General features: G+C 39.2%; 1 protein-coding gene across 3 annotated transcripts in view; it reads left to right on the forward strand.

Moving 5' to 3' along the window:
- The window catches only part of tead1b (TEA domain family member 1b), a 79742-nt gene extending 55982 nt beyond the window's left edge, over positions 1-23760 (forward strand). For all 3 annotated transcript variants that reach the window (XM_063012529.1, XM_063012531.1, XM_063012530.1), the window contains 9 exons: positions 4472-4483; positions 6523-6657; positions 6876-6922; positions 8925-8986; positions 9072-9196; positions 11738-11911; positions 16474-16614; positions 17165-17317; positions 19790-23760. In XM_063012529.1, the coding sequence (XP_062868599.1) occupies positions 4472-4483; positions 6523-6657; positions 6876-6922; positions 8925-8986; positions 9072-9196; positions 11738-11911; positions 16474-16614; positions 17165-17317; positions 19790-19903 (963 nt within the window). In that variant the 3' untranslated portion in view covers positions 19904-23760. The remainder of the gene's footprint in view (positions 1-4471; positions 4484-6522; positions 6658-6875; positions 6923-8924; positions 8987-9071; positions 9197-11737; positions 11912-16473; positions 16615-17164; positions 17318-19789) is intronic.
- Positions 23761-24191: the final 431 nt, after the last annotated feature.

Raw genomic sequence — 24191 nt, forward strand, 5'->3', positions numbered from 1 at the left:
AGACCACAATAATTTATTAGTATGGTGTAGGGCCTCCTTTTGCGGCCAATACAGCGTCAATTCGTCTTGGAAATGACATATACAAGTCCTGCACAGTGGTCAGAGGGATTTTAAGCCATTCTTCTTGCAGGATAGTGGCCAGGTCACTACGTGATGCTGGTGGAGGAAAACGTTTCCTGACTCGCTTCTCCAAAACACCCCAAAGTGGCTCAATAATATTTAGATCTGGTGACTGTGCAGGCCATGGGAGATGTTCAACTTCACTTTCATGTTCATCAAACCAATCTTTCACCAGTCTTGCTGTGTGTATTGGTGCATTGTCATCCTGATACACGGCACCGCCTTCAGGATACAATGTTTGAACCATTGGATGCACATGGTCCTCCAGAATGGTTCGGTAGTCCTTGGCAGTGACGCGCCCATCTAGCACAAGTATTGGGCCAAGGGAATGCCATGATATGGCAGCCCAAACCATCACTGATCCACTCCCATGCTTCACTCTGGGCATGCAACAGTCTGGGTGGTATGCTTCTTTGGGGCTTCTCCACACCGTAACTCTCCCGGATGTGGGGAAAACAGTAAAGGTGGACTCATCAGAGAACAATACATGTTTCACATTGTCCACAGCCCAAGATTTGCGCTCCTTGCACCATTGAAACCGACGTTTGGCATTGGCACGAGTGACCAAAGGTTTGGCTATAGCAGCCCGGCCGTGTATATTGACCCTGTGGAGCTCCCGACGGACAGTTCTGGTGGAAACAGGAGAGTTGAGGTGCACATTTAATTCTGCCGTGATTTGGGCAGCCGTGGTTTTATGTTTTTTGGATACAATCCGGGTTAGCACCCGAACATCCCTTTCAGACAGCTTCCTCTTGCGTCCATAGTTAATCCTGTTGGATGTGGTTTGTCCTTCTTGGTGGTATGCTGACATTACCCTGGATACCGTGGCTCTTGATACATCACAAAGACTTGCTGTCTTGGTCACAGATGCGCCAGCAAGACGTGCACCAACAATTTGTCCTCTTTTGAACTCTGGTATGTCACCCATAATGTTGTGTGCATTGCAATATTTTGAGCAAAACTGTGCTCTTACCCTGCTAATTGAACCTTCATACTCTGCTCTTACTGGTGCAATGTGCAATTAATGAAGATTGGCCACCAGACTGGTCCAATTTAGCCATGAAACCTCCCACACTAAAATGACAGGTGTTTCAGTTTCATTGTCCAACCCCTGTATCTCTATCTATCTATCTATCTATCTATCTATCTATCTATCTATCTATCTATCTATCTATCTATCTATCTATCTTATCTATCTTATCTATCTTATCTATCTTATCTATCTATCTATCTATCTATCTATCTATCTATCTATCTATCTATCTATCATAATAACTGCATCATTGCTTTGACTGCATTACAGGTTGCATGGCTGTATATTGATTGCATGTTTTGGTGTGTCTGTGTGATGTTCGCTGTAATGTTCTGAGGGTTTGTGTTGAAGTTTGGTGGCATGCTGGCAAGGTGCTTTGGCTGGCTGGTTGGTCAGAGGTCAGACAGTCATCTGTTTTGTGGCCTTTGCTTAAAAGCTTAACATCATGCTGGTGGGCACGACCTAAGACCTAAAGGCCTTCTTTAACTCAGAATGGCCTCTGTTTTTTTTCCTCATTTTAATGAAGTCATCCCATCCAAGTCTCAGCGGAATGACGTGGCCTAAAGAGGGGCCATTAGAGCAGCTACTCACAAACTTTCTGTGGGGTTCGCCCCCCTCTCTCGCTTTGTCCTCTTTTCTGTAACCCCACTGGCTGTCAAATGCTTACCTCATACTGCATTAATGAAACTACTGAAATCCCCCCGTACTGCCTCCCCTTCCGTTTCGTCCCTCTTTTTTCTGTGATTCAGCCAGCCCACAAAAGCTGCCTCTGGTAGAAAAAAAGCTTTTGTGGGAGGTATAATCTGATAATAAATTGACCTGTTATTAAAGACATTTCTGTAAGAGTCATCTATAACTGTGTGTGACCTTGGAGTTAGTCTGACTTCGCTCTCTCACACTCCCACCCACTGTACTTTCTCCTCTTGTGACTGGCACACTTTTCCACAGGTTCTAGTTTACTCGGGTGGATTAATGACCCCTCATTTGTGTCCTGTATGTATGTGTGTGGGTTTCCGTTGTAAATGGCTGATCTTTCAGTGCCAGTGGCGACTGCCGAGTAGAAGCAGCCTGCCTTTGTGTTGCTTTCTGTCTCCTCTCATCTAAAGCAAATTAGAACTCAGGAGCAGGGAAGAATTCGCCCTGGCTCCCACCATTTGCGGCTAAGCATTAGAGAAAACCGGCCCGGCATCCCCTTATCTGAGACATGTTGAGTGAAATGACTGTCATTACACAGTGGCTCTCTCTGATAGGCTAGCAACTAATGAAAGGTGGTCACAATGATCTACAGCCTTTATGTTATCAGCTGCAAATCTCTCTTTAAGATTCTTTCTGTGGTGACTGCTGACTTGGAGTCTGATCTCTAATATTAAACCTGATTTAATTGAAATGGCACCACCGATCTAAAATCTGTTACAGGGTCCAAATGTCTAGGGTTGACCGAAAGGCTCCGCTAACAGTAATGTGTTTTTAAAATAATTATTAATTATGCAAAATTGCTTAAAGTTATGTCTGAAATAAGTTTAATAATAATAATATAATAATAAATATAATATAAAATAAATAATATAATATTAATATTAAATAAATAATTATTCAATAGTATTAAATATTCAGAAAATATGTTTTATTAAAACATTATTATAAAAAAAAGGTTTTAATGAAATAAATAAATTAAAAAAATTTATTTAATAAAATGTATAAAGCTTTTATATAGTAACAACAACAACAGCAAGAATAATTATATGTATGCGGGTGGCACAGTGGTAAGTTATGCTAGACCACTACTGCTGGTATTTAGGGTTCAAATCCCCAGTGGAGCTATTGGCCAGTCGGGTGTGTACATACAGACATGATTTGCTGTGTCTGAAGGAAGGGGGTATGGCCGAGGCCCTGTGATGCCTGTGATACTGTAATACGCCTAGTGACCCTGATCAGGATAATACACTAGTAAAACATAAAAATTAAATAAAAAATAATTTACAAAGATTTTGTAACACCTAATTTAACAGATTTGTTTTTGTAAAAGGAATCTTCATCCACTTTCCCAGCATAAACAGCCACCAGAAGTACTGTAAAAATGAACAGGACAATGCGTGGAATAATCCTTACAGTTACTTGACTTGTCTCAGAACTAGAAGCCTTCTGCAAAGGAGGGTGGCTGAAAAATCTCCCAGCTCCTAACTGGCTACAAAAATCATTTACAAGCTGTAATATCTGCCAAAGGAGGTTCTACTAAGCACTGACTTACACCGATCAGCCATAACATTAAAACCACCTCCTCACTGTCCATTTTATCAGCTTCACTTACCATATAGAAGCACTTTGTAGTTCTACAATTACTGATTGAAGTCCATCTGTTTTTCTGCATGCTTTGTTAGCCCCCTTTCATTCTGTTCTTCAACGGTCAGGACTCTCCCAGGACCACCACAGAGTAGGTATTATTTGGGTGGTGGATCATTCTCAGCACTGCAGTGACAATGACATGGTGGTGGTGTGTTAGTGTGTGTTGTGCTGGTATGAGTGAATCAGACACAGCATCGCTGATGGAGTTTTTAAACACCTCTCTGTCACTGCTGGACTGAGAACAGTCCACCATCCAAAAATATCCAGCCAACAGCGCCCTATGGGCAGCGTCCTGTGACCACAAACAGCAGCAATAGATGAGCGATCATCTCTGACTTTACATCTACAAGGTGGACCAACTAGGTAGGAGTGTATAATGGAGTGGACAGTGAGTGGACAGTATTAAAAACTCCAGCAGCGCTGCTGTGTCTGATCCACTCATACCAGCACAACACACACTAACCACCACCACCACCATGTCAGTGTCACTGCAGTGCTGAGAATGATCCACCACCTAAATAATACCTGCTCTGTGCTGGCCCTGTGGTGGTCCTGACCATTGAAGAACAGGGTGAAAGCAGGCTACTAAAGTATGTAGAGAAACAGATGGACTACAGTCAGTAATTGTAGAACTACAAAGTGCTTCTATATGGTAAGTGGAGGTGATAAAATGGACAGTGAGTGTAGAAACAAGGAGGTGGTTTTAATGTTATGGCTGATCAGTGTATTGTGGTGTTGAAACATGCGCACATGCCACCATTACTAAATAATTATTAATGTATTTTTAATTAAGTATAAAGACACTGCATTGTTGTGGATTTAGTAGTATAGATTCAGACCTTTGGATCCTAATGCACTGTGTACTGAGAGTTTGAATCAATGGGTAAACTGAGGGTCGTATGTTACTGTTGAATGTGCCATTATGAAAAGTATGACGTGTAAAATTACAGTACAGCCTTGTTTGTTTCCGTTTAGGTGACGAGCATGGTAAGTACTTTATTTCCGAACGCACTTGCTTTTGTCCTCCCGTTTCCTCTTAAGGCCTCTTCACTCTGTTAGCATTGAGCTTTCTCACCAGCCTGCCGGACAAATACGCACAATCTCTGCCAGCATGTTCACCAGCTCCTGCTCACCGCTAATCAAAAACGTGGCTGCTGGAGCGCTAGCATACAGTTCCGTCGCATTATCCGCTAGCTCTTTGTGCTTCGCTAGGAATGATGCGTGTGAAGACCATGTGCGGTGAAAGGAAGGATGTCTATTGTAGCATTTGCGTTCTCGCAGGTTGACGTGTTTCTCTTGTCGCTCGTTAATTAACCTTTGCTTAAATGAGGTGTATGAAAATTATAAGTCGCTACGAACCGAAGGTAAAACTGAATATATGCATGCAGAGTTAGCCCTTAGCCTCGTCTGGAAGATTAAAGGCTGGGTTAATGAGTCGATACACAAAAGCAGAAAGACTCTTAACCACAGTGTCCTCCACGCTTGCATTCACCATTAACCTTGTATTGTTGACTTCGTTCAGCAGCCTTGATGGTTGCTGCGGACGGTGAATGTAACACGGAGAAAGGAAAGAATGTAATTATTGCTTACCTTTAACTTTAAGAAATTTTACTCAGAAAAGATGTTACATTCCGGTAGTGAGTTTACTGTAGTGGTTAATACAGTTTTAATAATATTATAATATGAGATGAACAAAACTGACACACAGGCAGTTCTTCTTTGAGAGTTTGGTCAAACACATTTAATAATCATGTACCAACATTAAGGAGAAATATTAAACCTTGGTTTGATCATCGTTGGATGCCCACTTTTATGTAAACTACCAACAATACTGAATTTCTTCCATTTTTCAATAGGTGGGCTTATTCTTAATTGATTAACACCAAGAAAATTTGTTTTGATTGACTCATGGCCCATGTAAACAGCTTTCTAGAAGAGGGCAGACTCAGGCTTCTTGTTTTTTACTAGGTCAAGGCGTCTGAACCCACTGTCCTGTCCAGCCACGTTCTTCCTGTGTCTGTGTGGGGGTTTCTTCCAGGAGCTCCGGTTTTCTCCCACAGTCCAAAGACATGCACATGAGGTGAATTGGAGATACAAAATTGTTCATGACTGTGTTTGACATTAAACTTGTGAACTGATCAATCTTGTAAAGTGTAACAATTGTTTCTGTCATGAATGTAACCAAAGTGTGTAAAACATGATGTTAAAATCCTCATAAATAAAAAAATAAATAAATTAAACCCACTTGGGTGAATTAGACATTTCCAATTCTTGATGGTAACCTCGTTGCCACTTGCGCTATCTCAGTTCTGACTGAGAAGCATCATAGACCATCACATGTCCCCTCCAACATGTGGCCAGTTGCCAGCCACTTTTTATCACCTGCCCCCAGTGTCTGTGTGGGTTTCCTCCGGGAGCTCCTGTTTCCTCCCACAGTGAATTGGAGATACAAAATTGTCCATGACTGTGTTTGACATTAAACTTGTGAACTGATGAATCTTGTGTAACGAGTAACTACCTGTCCTCTCATGAATGTAACCAAAGTGTGTAAAACATGACATTAAAATACTAATAAATAAATAAATAAATACCCTTTACCACGTGCCAGTGTTGGGTTCCCCCACAGCTTCTGTCACTTTATGCAGAAGTTGGTGGAAGGAGACTCTACCCACCTCTAAAACATGGCTAATTGTGTTTGTGTGGTTGCCCAGCCAGGTCGGTGTGGCTCTGCTGAGATTGTATTTCACAAGTACAAACATGCCGCGTTGATGTGCTAGCACCTTAGACTGCTTTATTCTTTATTTATTATTGCAAGTGCAATCTACAATAGACATCCTTCTAAAAGCCCACCAATGGAACAAACACATTTTATATACATTTATGTCATTAATTTCATGGCTGCGAACATTTTATCCTCTCTGTTCATCTTGCTTGATCTTTGTCTTCTTTTTTTTACAACGGCATGTGCTTATTGCTGATATCCTGGAAATTTTTGCCTTCTCTTTAATCCCAAATGCCTTATAAAGGATCAGACCGTGAAGGACAAAGCCCTCCAGAGCATGGCATCTATGTCCTCGGCACAGATCGTCTCTGCCACAGCCATCCACAACAAGCTGGGCCTACCAGGCATCCCGCGGCCGGCCTTCCCTGGAGCGGCTGGGGTAAGAAAGCCCAATCCCATTACACACTCACATTCACTGCCCACATCTGATGAGCGAACCGCTGCTATAGTCCAGATAACGGGCCACTTATTACTAACCCAGGTGTAGTACGTGCCAGGTTGGGCTAACACTCGTATATATGATGAATATCACAGATCTGCAGAGACTGTATGTGATAAGCTTTGCTTTTTCGTCTATTAACGTATCTAAATCCTCAGCTTTGGCAGGGCATGATATCCACGGGCCAGCCTGGATCCTCACAAGAGTAAGTAAATATATAATAAATATATATGCAATTCAGTTTCTAAAAATTAGTCCACTTTTCCTCACACTTCCTGCTGTATCTTTTGTTTTAGCTTGTACTTTAAACTGCTCTTATTTTTTGTCAGTGGTAATACAAGAGCTTTTGGCAAAGTTTATATATATCTGGTTCACTTCCATATGCCCCCTTTTTTCAAGTACCTTGTTGGTCTAACAATAAAATACACACACATGTACCTGACAAAAAATTAAATACAAACTTTTCAATAAACAAAAACTAGAATCAATATAAACTAGATCTGTTATGATACATTAGTAGTTCCATTAACTATTTGTCCAGTTTATATTTCTCTATAATTTGATATTTATTACTGTAATGATACAGTAAAAAAAACACCACTTTTCAGTCTAAATGTACATATTATAGATAGATAGAATAGATAGAATGCCTTTATAGTCATATACATATACACATGTGTACAGTACATCAAAATTCTTTCTTTGCATATCCCAGCCTGTTTGGAAGCTGAGGTCAGAGCGCAGGGTCAGCCATTGTATGGTGCCCCTGGACCAGAGAGAGTTAAGGGCTTTGCTCAAGGTCCCAACAGTGGCTGCATGGCAGAGCTGGGATTCAAACTCTCAACCTTTCAGTTCATAGCCCAAAGCTCTACCCACTAAGATACAACTGACCCAAATGTACATACTTCACATAAAATTAAATACATAAAACCCTTCACTCAAATATTAATGAATTAAATAATTTTTTTTTTCATTTAAGTCCAAGGTCTTTTACATATACAAAATACAGTGTGTTTTTGATGTGATCACAAATGACCACAAATAATGTTGAATACACAGCTATTTACAAAAAATTCTATGGGAACTCTGGTAGTGCTAGTTCAATAACCTTGACTAACAGTCAACGAAAATGTAATGCACCCTGATTTCATAATTTAATAATTTTCATAATTAATATATACATACTTCCCATTTTTGTATATACAAAAGTATGAAATCTGTTGATTACTGTTGATAGTCTTAAATACCTACAATTGGCTCAAATCATCGTTATTAAGTGATGTGCACTAATTGTAACATATTTTTTTTCCCCTTTGTTGTTTGTTTAATTCAATCATCTTTTAACTTCACCAAATTGTATTCCATTCTACTACACGTCTCCTTGTGGCGGCACGGTGGCTAAGTGGGTAGCACTGTTACCTCACAGCAAGAAGGTCCTGGATTCGATCCCCAGGTGGGGCGGTCCGGGATCTTTTCTGTGTGGAGTTTGCATATTCTCCCCCTGTCCACGTGGGTTTCCTCCAGGTGCTCCGGTTTCCTCCCACAGTCCAAAGACATGTAAGTGAGGTGAATTGGAGACACTAAATTGTCCATGACTGTGTTCGATATAACCTTGTGAACTGATGAATCTTGTGTAATGAGTAACTACCGTTTCTGTCATGAATGTAACCAAAGCGTAAAACATGACGTTTCATTTTGGTCAGTGTCACAGTGGGTCCGGTTTCTCCCAGACACCAGTCTGTATTGAAAGAATTCAATTTTGCTGCAGTATGGCAATTACAAGATTCATTTGCAAAAATAAAAAATAAAGAAAAAAGCCTTTATAAACATATGATTTTATTATGGCTGGCTTTGTTGCTTTTTCTCTTACTTCATTCGGCCATCTTTTCTTTTTCTGCCTTTTGTATAATTTAGAGGTTGCTGATATGGCACAGATATACTGTATGTTTGAAGGAATTTCCATGATACACACTGTTATGATTGATTTTGCTAACAAAGTAGTGGTAACATACTTACAAAATATATAACTAATATGTTTTAAATGGTAATTAAGGGAAAGAACCAAATACATTTTCATGACTTGTTGGTATGAGTAATTCTAGTGTGGTTTATTATTTTATTCATATAATATTATCCTATCACTCATTTAGACTTTTGGGATATGTCAGATACCCTGAATCTAATTTCTCTCTTTCTCTTTGGTTTAGCATCAAGCCATTTGTGCAGCAAGCCTACCCCATCCAGCCCACAGTCACAACAGCAATCTCAAGTACGCTTAACATAGTTTCATTAATTCAGAGGTTTAATAAGTTTGCACTGTTTAATTAGTGCTGATTTTAAATGTGTGTGTGCAGGTTATGAGTCATCAGCACCACCAGCACCTACAGTGCCAGCATGGCAGGGTCGCTCCATTGGCACCACCAAACTCAGACTGGTGGAGTTTTCTGCTTTTCTGGAGCAGCAGAGGGAGCCTGAATCGGTAAGTGACACTGAAGATGGAAAATTTTGCATGTTTCTCAAGGATCTGTATGTGTATTTTAATTTACTAAATAAAAAAACTCAGAACTGGTCTAAGATGTTTACTGTCTAACAAGGAACCACTGCAGTATTGGGTTTATCCTCTTATCACCCAACTGGAACAAAAATACAATGGTACCTTGTAACTCAACGTCCCCTAAACTCAAAATCTTTGAAACTCAACGCCCTTCGTCAAGAAATTTGCACCCTTAAACTCAACGTGTTATTTGTTTAATTTTAAATTTACAATGATCAGCCACTTTGTTCAGCGCTTGGCATGAGCCCTGCAGTAAAATGCCATCAAGTGCGCGTATGAGACGTATCTGCGTTTGTGTGGAATAACCATTGAATCCACTCTGAAAGCTCCACGTGTCTGTGTTTAGCTGGTTTTACTTTTAAACTTGTTACAGCTCGAGGTTCTGTTTTTTCCCGAGAGTCTAAAACGCTTATTGTTAATTTTATTGTTAATGTATTAAAAGAACGACATAGAAACACTAAACCTCTCTTAATGATTACTGCTCATAAGTTCTCTCCACTAATTAAATTCCTTGCTCGTTGTTTTAGTACAATAAGTCACGTTAACCGGGACCATGGAACGCATTAACAGGTTTCCCATACATCCTTATGGAAAAAAAAACCTTGAAACTCAATTCAATGCCTTTTAAACTCAACGCCACTCCCAGAACCAATCGACGTTGAGTTTCAAGGTACCAACTAAAAAAACTAATACAAAGTATTTAAATAAAACCTAAAAAAATCAAGTTAAAAATGATTAGAAATCTTAAACAAAAGGTTCTAAAGTAAAATGCTTTAGCTAAATACCAATAGTTATTTTTTATTATACATAATTTTTAATGCTGTATAATACTAAAACACATTTATAAACTCGAAGTATGCTAGGCCTGTAGCCAGACAAGAGACAAGGCCAGTAAGAAAGGCCAGACATGTTTCTGTCCCTTGAAATGCTGACCCTGAGTGTGAGCGAAACATTTTTTATGATTTCTTTGACGCCAGTGATCCATTTTAGTTTGTGCACCTTCTCGAGAGGGTTTTGTTTTGCTATTGATAACACGACATGATCCATTTATCAAAGCTGAGGCTGCATTGTTGAAATGGTCGTATCTGCACAAGTCAAACTGAAGCTCGATTTATCACAGTTACAGGCTGGTAGGGTTGAGTTCGGCTGAATTTTCAAGAACTCTGAACATATGATTTGTCAACAATCTATGTAGAGTAATGACTTGTTAATTAAATACTAAACATTGCCAGGAAACATCTCGCATCTTTCACTCAGATTAAAAGTACCAGCATCTGGTCTCCTCTCATCCCTCAATAAAAAAACTAGCTAACTGCTAATAAACTTTTGCTGATGTGTATTTGTTACCGATACCTAAAAGTGGGTTTTTAGTTTCTCACTATTTATTTGCATTGCAATAACTTGTAGCCAAACATGTCTAAATACATTTTCAGCATTTGGTACAATTAACTGAGTGTTGTAGTTGCCGCAAAACACACACAAAATCGTTGTAATTAGTATACACTGATCAGCCATAACATTAAAACCACCTCCTTGTTTCTACACTCACTGTCCATTTTATCAGCTCCACTTACCATATAGAGGCACTTTGTCGTTCTACAATTACTGACTGTAGTCCATCTATTCCTCTGCATACTTTATTAGCCTGCTTTCACCCTGTTCTTTAATAGTCAGGACCCCCACAGGACCACTACAGAGCAGGTATTATTTGGGTGGTGGATCATTCTCAGCACTGCAGTGACACTGACATGGTGGTGGTGTGTTAGTGTGTGTTGTGCTGGTATGAGTGGATCAGACACAGCAGCGCTGCTGGAGTTTTTAAATACTGTGTCCACTCACTGTCCACTCTACTAGACACTCCTACCAAGTTGGTCCACCTTGTAGATGTAAAGTCAGAGACGATCGCTCATCTTATCCACTCATACCAGCACAACACACACTAACACACCACCACCATGTCAGTGTCACTACAGTGCTGAGAATGAGTCCTGACTATTGAAGAACAGCATGAAAGGGGGCTAACAAAGCATGCAGAGAAACAGATGGACTATAGTCAGTAATTGTAGAACTACAAAGTGCTTCTATATGGTAAGTGGAACTGATAACATGGACAAGGAGGTGGTTTTAATGTTATGGCTGATCGGTATATACCGTACATTAGGTCACTCTGGTGGTGGAATGCAACTAACTAAGTGGCCCAGTCAGTGTCCGAGTTGTTAGTTGCTGTGACTTGCCACTAGGTCTGAGTGAGCAAGTGAATGGGTGACTGTGTTGCCATTGTGCCCAGTGTTTCTGGGTGACGCCAAATGTACTGCAGCCCAGTAGTATTGACCATTTTTAATTTGAAGGTTACATTTATGCTTTGTTATTACATAATCTAAAAATAATAACTTAATGCTCAGTTGAATTGCCATTTTGAAAGCATCATATTTTATGACTGGGTTTGTTTCTTGTTTTTGTCCACAGTATAACAAGCATCTGTTTGTACACATCGGTCAGACAAATCACTCCTACAGTGATGCTTTGCTGGAGTCGGTAGACATTCGTCAGATTTATGACAAATTCCCAGAGAAGAAAGGCGGACTGAAGGAGCTTTTTGGCAAAGGCCCACAAAATTCCTTCTTCCTCATAAAGTTCTGGGTGAGTAGCTGTTCTCTGTGCATCTTCAGTGTATGATCTGTGAACAAACATGCCAGTACAGGAAAATCCACCCATTTTAGTAGACTGTAAATTATAGTTAAATATAGTACATTTCTTGTCATTTTGAACACAATATAGTCAAAGGTCTGCGGGCATCATAAACCAAATACCTGCATTAAAACCCCAGACATTAATTTGGACTTGGTCATTTATACAACAACTTCTTTTCTGGAACATGACTGTGGGGGTTTATTTGTATTTTGCCACAAGAGCAGTGATGAAGCTTGGCATTGAAATGTACTATTTACATTTTATCCAAAGCGACTTACAGTACAGTGACAGTATATTGTCTAAGCAATTGAGGGTTAAAGGCCTTGCTCAAGGGCCCAACAGTGGCAACCTGGAAGTGGTGGGGCTTGAAACAGCAACCTTTGGATTACTAGTCCAGTACCTTAACTGCTAGGCCACAACTGTCACTATACACACATTTTACACACTATTTTTGCCCATCCCTAGAGTATTATGCCCTATCAAACAGTTGTCACAATAATAGACAATTTTCTCTTGGCAATTAATGCTAGTTGATGCCTGGAATTATGCATTACTATTTTTAGATTGTCTGTTTAGCCATGGGAACCCAATCATCTTCTTGAATAATTCTTGCGCATATGGTATCTAAAGGTGGAATTGTATGAAAACATTTAAATTTATTGGATTAAGCAGATGCTTTTATCTAAACCGACTTACAATTGTTAATTTATACAATTCAAGCAATTGAGGGTTAAGGGCCTTGCTCAGGTGCCCAGCAATAGCAACCTGGCTGTAGTGCGGCTTGAACTAGCAAGTCTCTGATTACTGGTCCAGTACAGACTGACAGACTGACTCACTCACTCACTTATTCACTCACTGATTCACTCACTCACTCACTCACTGACTCACTGATTGACTCACTCACTCACTGATTCACTCATTGACTCACTGACTGACTCACTCACTGACTGACTGACTCACTCACTCACTCACTCACTCACTGACTCACTCACTCACTGATTCACTCACTCACTCACTTACTGACTTACTCACTCACTCACTCACTCACTGACTCACTCACTCACTGATTCACTCACTCACTCACTCACTTACTGACTTACTGACTCACTCACTCACTCACTCACTGATTCACTCACTCACTGACTGACTGACTGTTAGCCTCTACCAGAAGTGCAAATAGTAGCATTGTGAAAAAAACCCAAAAAAAACAAAGAACATCAGTAAGCTTATATATCTATGGTTAATATAACAATTATAACTGTAACTTTTTACATATATGGTATTAGGTCTATATACATAGTAATATATACATAATAATAATAACATAAGAAGCATAAGAATGGGAATACCTAGGTATGTTTAATAATAACAGTTATAATGATAGTAGTAATAATAATAATAAAGATATGTAAAATAAATAACTATACATAGGGTCTTGATGGGTATATATTGTGCAGATATGTGTAAGGTAGACAGTTTATGTAAGATGCAGGTGCAAATGATAATAAATAATAGGTCCAGTTTGTAGTCCAGGTAGTTAGTTGTGTTAATGGTGTAGTGTGGCATTCAGCAAAGTGATTGAGGTGGGGACGAAACCGCTGAGCTACCACTGCCCACATGAAAACATGGCACTGTGGGTCTAAAGATCAATTAAGATCAAATATTAAGAAATTATGTTTGGCTACAATAAACGATTACTTGATCACACTATATTTGTATGGCAACTATTTGTAAAAATGTAATGTAATGCAATTCAATGTCATTTAATGTCATAATTTATTATGCACACAATAAATATATATATATATATATATATATATATATATATATATATATATAAATACACAATATGCATCAGTATTCATACACACACGATAATGCTGAATCTTTGAAACCCTGCCCAGTTGAACATGAACAGAATGGCCCACTTCAGTCCGAGTTTGCATATGCTGCTATATTTGGCGCCACAACATATGAAAAGTGGCAGATCAAAGCTTTTGCTAATTCAGTGTCATATTTCAAAACAATCGGTAGGATCCGGCCGCGCTGTAATAGCTGTTAAAACATTGCATATGCTATGCCCAAAACAAAATGCTAACTAGTGGCAAGCGATAAAGTGGGCCACGATGTAGCCTGCTCAGATTCCGTTTGAAGTGACGAGTGGATCTGAATTTCAAACACGATGGTGATCTGAACAATAATGCATCTCAGGAATATGATATCAGAATCTAGCGGGCTGCTTCAATCAAGGGGCTGCATGCCTGAGAGAATTATTTGTGTTTTCTTTGTCCTTTTTTCCTTCAAAATTTTGGTAATGACCACGGGCTTGTAATGAAAGAAGAAGCGCCGCTAAGAGCCGCCGTCTTTTACAAGGGTGAAATAGCACTTATGTAATGTGTCATTTAATATATTCTTTATCATCCAGCTTTGAAAGGCCACTGATACACTGCTGTTTAAATGGATGTTAGCTCATTGAATGAAAAAATGCAGTGCTGAACACCAGAGCTGTAGAAAATTAAGATGTTCCTTATTTCTTCGTAAATGTATTTTAATAGCTCAGTTTTTGTTCGTCTTCAGAGTAATTCCACTTATTACAGCTAGTCTCACAAAACGAGCAGCTATTCTCTTAACTACATTTGGCTTCTGAATAGAGTCATTAAAAACGTTGGCTACAAATGGCGCTCAGATCACAAATACCTACAGTTAAAAAAAAAAAATTTACCCGAATTATAAGATTTTAATAGGGATGTAACGATGCACCACAAGGCAGTTTTAAAAATCGGTGCACATGTGCCATACATTCGAATTGGTAATTCATGTAAAATGAATCGATATTCACTTTAAACAGCAGAGGGCACTGGCGCTATTCACCTCACCTGGTTGACGTCACTACTACAGAGTTGTAAAGGATTTTTCAGCCAAATGTATTTATGTGAGGATACTTTATTTATTTGTATTATTCATTTATTTACATAATGTTTTAAAACTTCATTTCAGTTTTTTTTACGCAAAAATGGAAATGTGCAGCATTGTTTTGCATAGTTTGTACCTACCTCAGAAATAAAAGACATTCATTATTTAGATAAATAAAAGATTGGGTAGAGTGTATCGTTACATCCCTAGATTTTAAATCTTGAATCTTCAAAATAATGTTTTAGAAACAGACTTAGCATTTTATTAACTTCTCATTGAGGTATTTTGATTCACTGTTAAAGTTATTGCTGTCCTTTATTATGCGTAACACTGTTTAGCTTCAATGTGCCAATATTTATTTTTACCTCCTTTTTACTACAGAGATTGCTTCTAATGCTTTATAAACCCTGAACCAAAAAATGATAATTTACAAAAATAATAATAATTAAATAAACTAATTTTACCAGGCACATAAAAAAGAAAATAACTTGTACATGAATGCCCCCTTGTGGAGGCTTTATGTCACTCCTTTAAACCACAGTGGGACCAGATTGCCACCGTTTTCATTACTTATATTTCATTTAGATGAGTTGCCTCATGAACAAAATGTGTGTTGCTTGAAAAAAAAACGCTGCTTTAGTGCAGTCTATAGTATAGTACATGCCGTATATTACACAGGCCAAATAATGTGGACACATGAGCATGAGCTTGTAGACACCCCATTCCAAAGCCATGGCTCAATATAATAATATGTTTTAAATAACTGATTTTACTCACCTCTTTGCAATAAGTGTGGCTGAATCACCTAAACTTAATGAGTGAGAGGGGTGTCCACATACTTTTCGCCAAATAATATATGATACAAAAAATTTAATTTATTCTGACTGCTTATTCTCCTCTTCATGATGCGCTATACATTTTTATTAGGAGACAGATCTGGACTGCAGGCAGGCCAGTCAAGCGCACACACTCTAAAAAAGCCTGGTATCGTCTTGCTAAAACAATAGTCATGATCAAAGCATCAAGTCTTGCTAAAATTCCAATATACCCATGCTGTGGGCACTGATGCACCCTCATATCGTGACAGGTGTTGACTTTAGGACATTTTACCTGTTTACTCCTACCTGTTACCAATTAATCTGCTTATTGCAGAGTATTTTAAAATGATTTGATTACTTTATAAACTTTTCACTACTATCTTGTTCCTGTCCTAACTTTTTTTATGTGTTGCAGACATCAAATTCATAATTTGTTAATAATTACAAAATAAAATCAAGCTGGTCAGTCAAAGCATTGTCATTTCTTTGTACGTTTGTTAGTTTAATAAAGGTTCAAGAGAATGAACAAATCACAAATTGCACAAACTGTGCCAACTTTTCTAGAAATAGGGTTTGTATTTAGTACAGCTGAGCTAGATTTTAATGATCGTGTATCAAATAGAGATTAATCTGGACCTGCAGGGCTACATTACAGCATACCGGCACTACACATCATGTCCACTAGATGGCAGCTTTATAACGTCAGTTCAGTATTGCCGTTTTGATAACGATAAATGATTTTTCATACTAAGTGTTTGTTTACACTGCTGTTACTTCCAGGCCGACTTAAACTGCAACATTCAGGAGGAAACTGGGGCTTTTTATGGTGTCACCAGTCAGTACGAGAGCCCGGAGAACATGACCATCACCTGCTCCACTAAAGTTTGCTCCTTCGGCAAGCAGGTGGTGGAGAAAGTGGAGGTAGGATTTTTACACCTGAAATCTAGATCTTGCAGTTCCACCTGCTATTTATGTTTGTTTTATTTTAGTTTATTATTTTACTAATAAATCATTTTCAAAGTAGAGTGTGGCATAGAGTGGCCTGCATAGAGCCCTGATGTCATGTCCATGAAACCCCAGCTGATGAACTCCAAAATCTAGTGAAAAGCCCTTCCAAAAAAAGGGGTGTGTGTATGTATATGTACAAAGCAAAGTTCATAAAGACACGCTTTGACCAGCATGTCGTGACCTGCACAGAGCTATGACCTTAACCTTAACACCTTTGGGATGAATTGGAATGTTTAACTTTATTGTCTGACCTCACAAATGCCTGATACAAATTCCCACAGTCCTGTGTTGTGGAAAGCTTCCCCAAAGAGTGGAAGGAGGGGGCAATTAATAATTAATGTAACAATTTTTCAATCAATATACATTTACCTTCTTCCACATTCATATTTGAAATACAGTTATAAGCCTTGCAGAATGTGCAATATAAATAGTTATTTTATTTGTTTGTATTTCTTTCTTGTAGACGGAGTACGCCCGCTTCGAAAACGGCCGCTTCGTGTACAGGATAAGCCGCTCTCCGATGTGTGAATACATGATCAACTTTATCCACAAGCTCAAACACCTTCCTGAGAAATACATGATGAACAGCGTGCTGGAAAACTTTACAATCCTACTGGTGAGTCCCAGCGTCCATCAATCATCCCTGTCCTCCAGCCCCCTTCAACGTCAGCCTATTTAGGAGGGTATCAGAGGGGTGGGTTTAGAGTCCGTGGCCCCTGCATAGATATGGCTTAGAATTCCTGAAATTCCTTTCAATGCCCGGTGACCTAATAAGCGTTAGAGGGGTAGTTCTGTTGCAGAAAGCAGCCTTATAGCCTGTACTTTTCTGTTCCTTCTCCCCAGACCTTCTATCTACCTGTATATCTGTCTGTCTGTCTGTCTATCTATCTATCTACCTGTCTGTCTGTCTATTTATCTATCTATCTGTCTGTCTGTCTGTCTATCTATCTATCTATCTATCTATCTATCTACAGTGTATCACAAAAGTAAGTACACCCCTCACATTTCTGCAGATATTTAAGTATATCTTTTCATGGGACAACACTGACAAAATGACACTTTGACACAATGAAAAGTAGTCTGTGTGCAGCTTATATAACAGTGTAAATTTATTCTTCCCTCAAAATAACTCAATATACAGCCATTAATGTCTAAACCACCGGCAACAAAAGTGAGTACACCCCTAAGAGACTACACCCCTAAATGTCCAAATTGAGCACTGCTTGTCATTTTCCCTCCAAAATGTCTTGTGATTTGTTAGTGTTACTAGGTCTCAGGTGTGCATAGGGAGCAGGTGTGTTCAATTTAGTAGTACAGCTCTCACACTCTCTCATACTGGTCACTGAAAGTTCCAACATGGCACCTCATGGCAAAGAACTCTCTGAGGATCTTAAAAGATGAATTGTTGCGCTACATGAAGATGGCCAAGGCTACAAGAAGATTGCCAACACCCTGAAACTGAGCTGCAGCACAGTGGCCAAGATCATCCAGCGTTTTAAAAGAGCAGGGTCCACTCAGAACAGACCTCGCGTTGGTCGTCCAAAGAAGCTGAGTGCACGTGCTCAGCGTCACATCCAACTGCTGTCTTTGAAAGATAGGCGCAGGAGTGCTGTCAGCATTGCTGCAGAGATTGAAAAGGTGGGGGGTCAGCCTGTCAGTGCTCAGACCATACGCCGCACACTACATCAAATTGGTCTGCATGGCTGTCACCCCAGAAGGAAGCCTCTTCTGAAGTCTCTACACAAGAAAGCCCGCAAACAGTTTGCTGAAGACATGTCAACAAAGGACATGGATTACTGGAACCATATCCTATGGTCTGATGAGACCAAGATTAATTTGTTTGGTTCAGATGGTCTCAAGCATGTGTGGCGGCAATCAGGTGAGGAGTACAAAGATAAGTGTGTCATGCCTACAGTCAAGCATGGTGGTGGGAATGCCATGGTCTGGGGCTGCATGAGTGCAGCAGGTGTTGGGGAGTTACATTTCATTGAGGGACACATGAACTCCAATATGTACTGTGAAATACTGAAGCAGAGCATGATCCCCTCCCTCCGGAAACTGGGTCGCAGGGCAGTGTTCCAGCATGATAATGACCCCAAACACACCTCTAAGACGACCACTGCTTTATTGAAGAGGCTGAGGGTAAAGGTGATGGACTGGCCAAGCATGTCTCCAGACCTAAACCCAATAGAACATCTTTGGGGCATCCTCAAGCGGAAGGTGGAGGAGCGCAAAGTCTCGAATATCCGCCAGCTCCGTGATGTCGTCATGGAGGAGTGGAAAAGCATTCCAGTGGCAACCTGTGAAGCTCTGGTAAACTCCATGCCCAGGAGAGTTAAGGCAGTTCTGGGAAATAATGGTGGCCACACAAAATATTGACACTTCAGGAACTTTCACTAAGGGGTGTACTCACTTTTGTTGCCGGTGGTTTAGACATTAATGGCTGTATATTGAGTTATTTTGAGGGAAGAATAAATTTACACTGTTATATAAGCTGCACACAGACTACTTTTCATTGTGTCAAAGTGTCATTTTGTCAGTGTTGTCCCATGAAAAGATATACTTAAATATCTGCAGGAATGTGAGGGGTGTACTCACTTTTGTGATACACTGTATCTATCTATCTATCTATCTATCTATCTATCTATCTATCTATCTATCTACCTGCCTGCCTGCCTGCCTGCCTGCCTGCCTGTCTGTCTGTCTGTCTGTCTGTCTGTCTGTCTGTCCGGGGATTAGATTTTTGAATAAAGTCCACTTTTGTCTATGACCTGGTTAAAATATAGTCTAGCTGCTTAGATTCATAATTTGTTGAAAGTAGAGGCTTTATTCGGCATGGGGACACCAAATTGCAGAGTTAAAGACTTGCTGACCCCCCAGAAGTGTCCCTGTTCTGCAAATCTCCAGTAGTGACCCTGTCTCTCTAACCATCTTTCTCACTGTGTGTAGGGTCAACACTTGCATCCACTTTCAGAGAGGTTTATCATGTTTCCATCCCAGTAAAATATAAGTAATATATAAATATCTAAAAGGTTCAATATAAATTGGTAACATGCCTTAGTTTAATTATTACACTCTTTATTTGCAGGTGGTCACAAACAGAGACACACAGGAGACCTTGCTGTGCATGGCATGTGTGTTTGAGGTGTCGAACAGCGAGCACGGCGCTCAGCATCACATCTACAGACTGGTGAAAGAATGAAGCTCCTGCCAGCCAGCAGCCCTGTCCTATAGACTCTAAACCTCAATAAAGAAAGTGGCAGTGCCTCTAGTTTAACTCACCCACGGCGATTCTAGCTCACATCCGGGTGATGCTTATTGTTATTCAGTTTTTTTGTCTTTAATGTATATGTGTTTGTTGTTCGACTGCAGCTGTGAAACACGGTACAGTTGTATTATGTTCTTTTTTCCCCTGATACAGGAAAGGATCGTTTTAAAGGAGGCCTAATCGATTTCCTGTAGGTTGTATAAATCAACTGGCAGTATCAGTAGCATTTAAGGTTAACTTAGATTAAATCCGGTCAGAAAAAAATACAAAACAATAAAATCTAAGAAATATTTAGATTTTTTTCACCTTAAAAGCAGTTTTAGACTAATTGTCATGGTTCATGTAGTACGATGATGTCTATAAATATGTACATGTGTAGTCAGAAACATGTCTATGTATAAATGTATATACCCACGTACAGAACCTTTAGTCCTTCCAAAGAAAAAGTATTTCATGTTAAAACATCTGGTTGATTCAATGAAAAAAATGCAGTGACCACATACTAGTCATACTGGGCTAGACCTGATCTAGTAACAAGAATACACATCTGGAGAATGTTTTTCTGTTTTTTTAAACAGTTGGTTGTAAACTTCAGTAACATTGAGCCTAGATTAGGTCCAGAAGGTTGCCCTTCAGTAGTCTTAAAATTCTTCAGTAGGGGCTGCTCAGGTGGCGCAGCAGTAAAATACGCTAGCACACCAGAGCTGGGTTTTCAAATACATCGTATCGAAACTCAGCTCTGCCACCCGGCTTGGCTGTGCGGCTGCATGAACAACGATTGGCTGTTGTTCATAGGGTTAGGGGCAAGCCAGATCATGGGTCCTCATAACTGGTGCAATTACGACCCCTGCTGGCTGATTGATGGCGATTGCGCCTGAACAGGGCTGAGGAATAATGCTGATCAGGGTGTGGCTCTCCGTGCACAGTGCTGATCGGTATATATGAACTCGACTCGTGCAGGTGAAAAATGCAGTCGGAGGGGGCGTGTGTCAGTTGAAAAGCGTCCTCAGTCAGCGGTGGAGGGTTAAATCAGTGGAGGATGCAATCGGAGTTATTGGACACGACTAGATTAGGGGAGAAAATTGTGGGATATGTTCGATGCACAGAATTGGTTGTTAGATTTTGTTCCCTTTTACAACTGGTTCAGACAATTATTTTAAGGCTACTTTGTTCACTTTAATCAAACAGCTTTTTCTGTACTAAATAAATTATTTTTATTGCCTATTCGAACATGTTCACATTTTATAAATGCTTGTTAATAATAGTAGCAGGCTTGTTTTTAGCCAGACAAAAGCACACCAGTGGTTTCTGGAGATCTGTCTGCATCCAATACTACACACTAAATAGTGTGTACCATTGCTTATGGTTTTGTATTAATTTGACAGTTCATCAGCACAGTACACAGGGTTTTAAGACCCCTGTTTTAGTCAGTACCAAAATGCAGATTTTTAGTGGCAGCGGCATTTTCTAAATACGCTTTGCATTACTTTCTCCCCTTCTATGCCTACAGCATGTTTTATTTAAATGAGGTTCAACGAGGACATGCTAGTTATATAGTCTGTAAATAATGCGCTCAGGACAGCACTCATCCTGATTTTTATCTATCAGACAGTAGTTCTGGCTTGTATTACACAACTTTGTCTGGATATCTTCTTTAAGAAATATTGTCAAGTGTTTCTCCAGATGTGTATTCTTTTCAAATCTTGTTCTGTGAGACACTCACAGTCATTCAGTTGTAACATTCAGGGAATTTAAAATGAAGCCCTTAAACTTTAAGGCTTAAAGTATTTACCTTGAATCTCGGGCTAAAATTAAGTTAACACTTGCAATAAGAAGAAACAGAGATTAAAGCCCATTCCTACAAATTTTTCTTGCTATTGTTTAACCATTAAATATGTCACTGACGTTTTAAAAAAGCACTACGTTAAGTACAGAAGGCGAGCTGATTGTCACTATGTCCCTAGCACTTGTATTTTTTATGGGACATGCCTTATCAAGCGAACCTACATTTTTAGTTAGAACGAGACACAATCATTCAAAGACATCAGGGAAGCTTCTTTCTAAGCTCGTCCCATTAATCTGTTTAATTCAGCTGTTCCTGTTTTTCTATTCTTTATGGAGTCCTAACCCAATGTCTGATGCCTTTACCCTGAACATCACGCCCATGCCAGTGTGGCCTCCGAAGACTGTGAGCCTTAACCGTTGCGTTAAGTGTGAGATTTTCCAAAAGATGCCACTAAAACTGTGAGCTCTTTTCTAAGCTGGAAGACCTTCCGGTCATGTAGGAATTGTACAGTAACAAAACTGCCAAAGCGTAACTATATCCAGCACAGGTGCCTTACTGGATGACTATACATATACACGACCTGAAGGGAAATAAATATCAAACACTAAGAATATTCATTGTCTGTTGATCCATATGATAAGAGGTGTGGCCAGTGCACACTAACTCAACTACCACTACATGTACTAACAAATTTAGCAACACTATCAAACTGGCTATGCGTTTCTTATCGGACGAGACCAAAAATCCATGGAGGCACATCGAATCTCCTCCTCGTTTCCTGCACTGTAGCAATCAAGTGCCTTTGGTTGATTTTCCAGCTTAGAAAAGACATTTTGCATGAGCAAGTTTATCAACCAAATATGTGGACGTAAAAAGAATATTCACCACAATGCCTTGCTAAACGTTTAGATGACAAGGGACATAGGGAAATATGTAACAATTATTAATCAGAGAATATAGATTTTTTCCCAAAATGTTTTGGGAAGTACCGCAGTTTGTTTATGTATAAAAAGAACTCTGTAAAAGACTGCTTTTAATTCATTAGAATTACTTTTTTTGGGAGAATATTTAACACTACATGAGGTGGATTTTTAATTCTTTTGAAGACCTTCACTGTTTCAGCACAGCTAACACTATCTTTAAGACTATTTACCCAAGATTAATTTCAATCCATGCTGTCATGTTCACAGATTTATAGTTTTAATTGATCTGTATGTTGTGTTTACCGTAAACTGTGGAGTTTTTTCAATGCTTGACCTGAAAATGATTGTTTTTTTTGCCCTTAATTTCCTCTCTGTTTTTGGAGATTTTCCTGTATTATTGTTCTACACGTACACAATGGTTTTTGTGATGATGTCAGTATATTTGGAGCCTGTTTGGGCTGTGATGCTGTTACTGCTGCGCTGCTGGCACCCTGGACACATCCCATCCACCTTATACCAGCTGCCCCCGCCCCACTTTTCCAGGGAGATGCATATGATTGCGTTTCATATAATGAATGTTAAGGACATTATTTTTAATGTACACTAAAGCAGTAGACCCACGTCAGCAGTCTAGCTCTTGTTCCTAATTTGTATTTTTGTCTATGTGTAGGTACTGGTACCTCCTTGTTTGTTACCATTTAAGAAGTTGGCTTTAAAGTGAACTATACTCTAGTTCAAAATAGTATCATTTAAAAAAGACTATTGAGTTTGTGTGCAGAGATTTTTTGTAAAAAGGTGCTTTGTATAAAATTATATAATCTGGCTTTTCTTGGTACAAAGGCGTAAAATCTTTTATTATCCTAATGATGGTGAAGTGTGGAGCAAAGTCGAGAGAAGAAGAATTCTGCTATGTGTATGTGTTTTACTGCATATGGTCTTGTCTTTGCTCTGTAACATTTTTGATGCCTTCTGGATAAAGTGGTAGATATTTTGTAGCTTTCTAGACACTTTGTATGTATACCATATTGAATAAATAAGAAGAAAAACTATTCCTTGCATTTCTATGCTGGAAACACTAACAATGACCCAATGTTTTATTTATTTATTTATTTATTAGGATGCATCGTTACATCCCTAGTTTCTACTCACATGGCAATATCTTCTAAGTAAAATGTGAAGTTATAAATATAGAATAAGTGTAGCTAACAGTGCTTTGGAATAATAAACTGATTAGACTTAAAGGAATGTTGTAATGTACAAATTATTAAAATAATTTCTTAAAAATAGAACTGATCAAAAATAACATTACATATTACATCCAGGTTTTTTTTAATCAGCATTTGTAAGTGTGCCAGCAATTAGGTTCCAGTTTCTGTTGGCACAGCTCATTTTTGCTTAATGTGGTACTGATTAAATAATCACCTGAACCAAATCTTATATAATGAGGTAATGAGGGAAGTACTGCTGTGGTCACCACTGTCCTACTGCAGAGGACCAGCTTGGTGACAAAAGC

The sequence above is a fragment of the Trichomycterus rosablanca genome, chromosome 17, assembly GCF_030014385.1.
Source record: "Trichomycterus rosablanca isolate fTriRos1 chromosome 17, fTriRos1.hap1, whole genome shotgun sequence".
Lineage (NCBI taxonomy): Eukaryota > Metazoa > Chordata > Actinopteri > Siluriformes > Trichomycteridae > Trichomycterus > Trichomycterus rosablanca.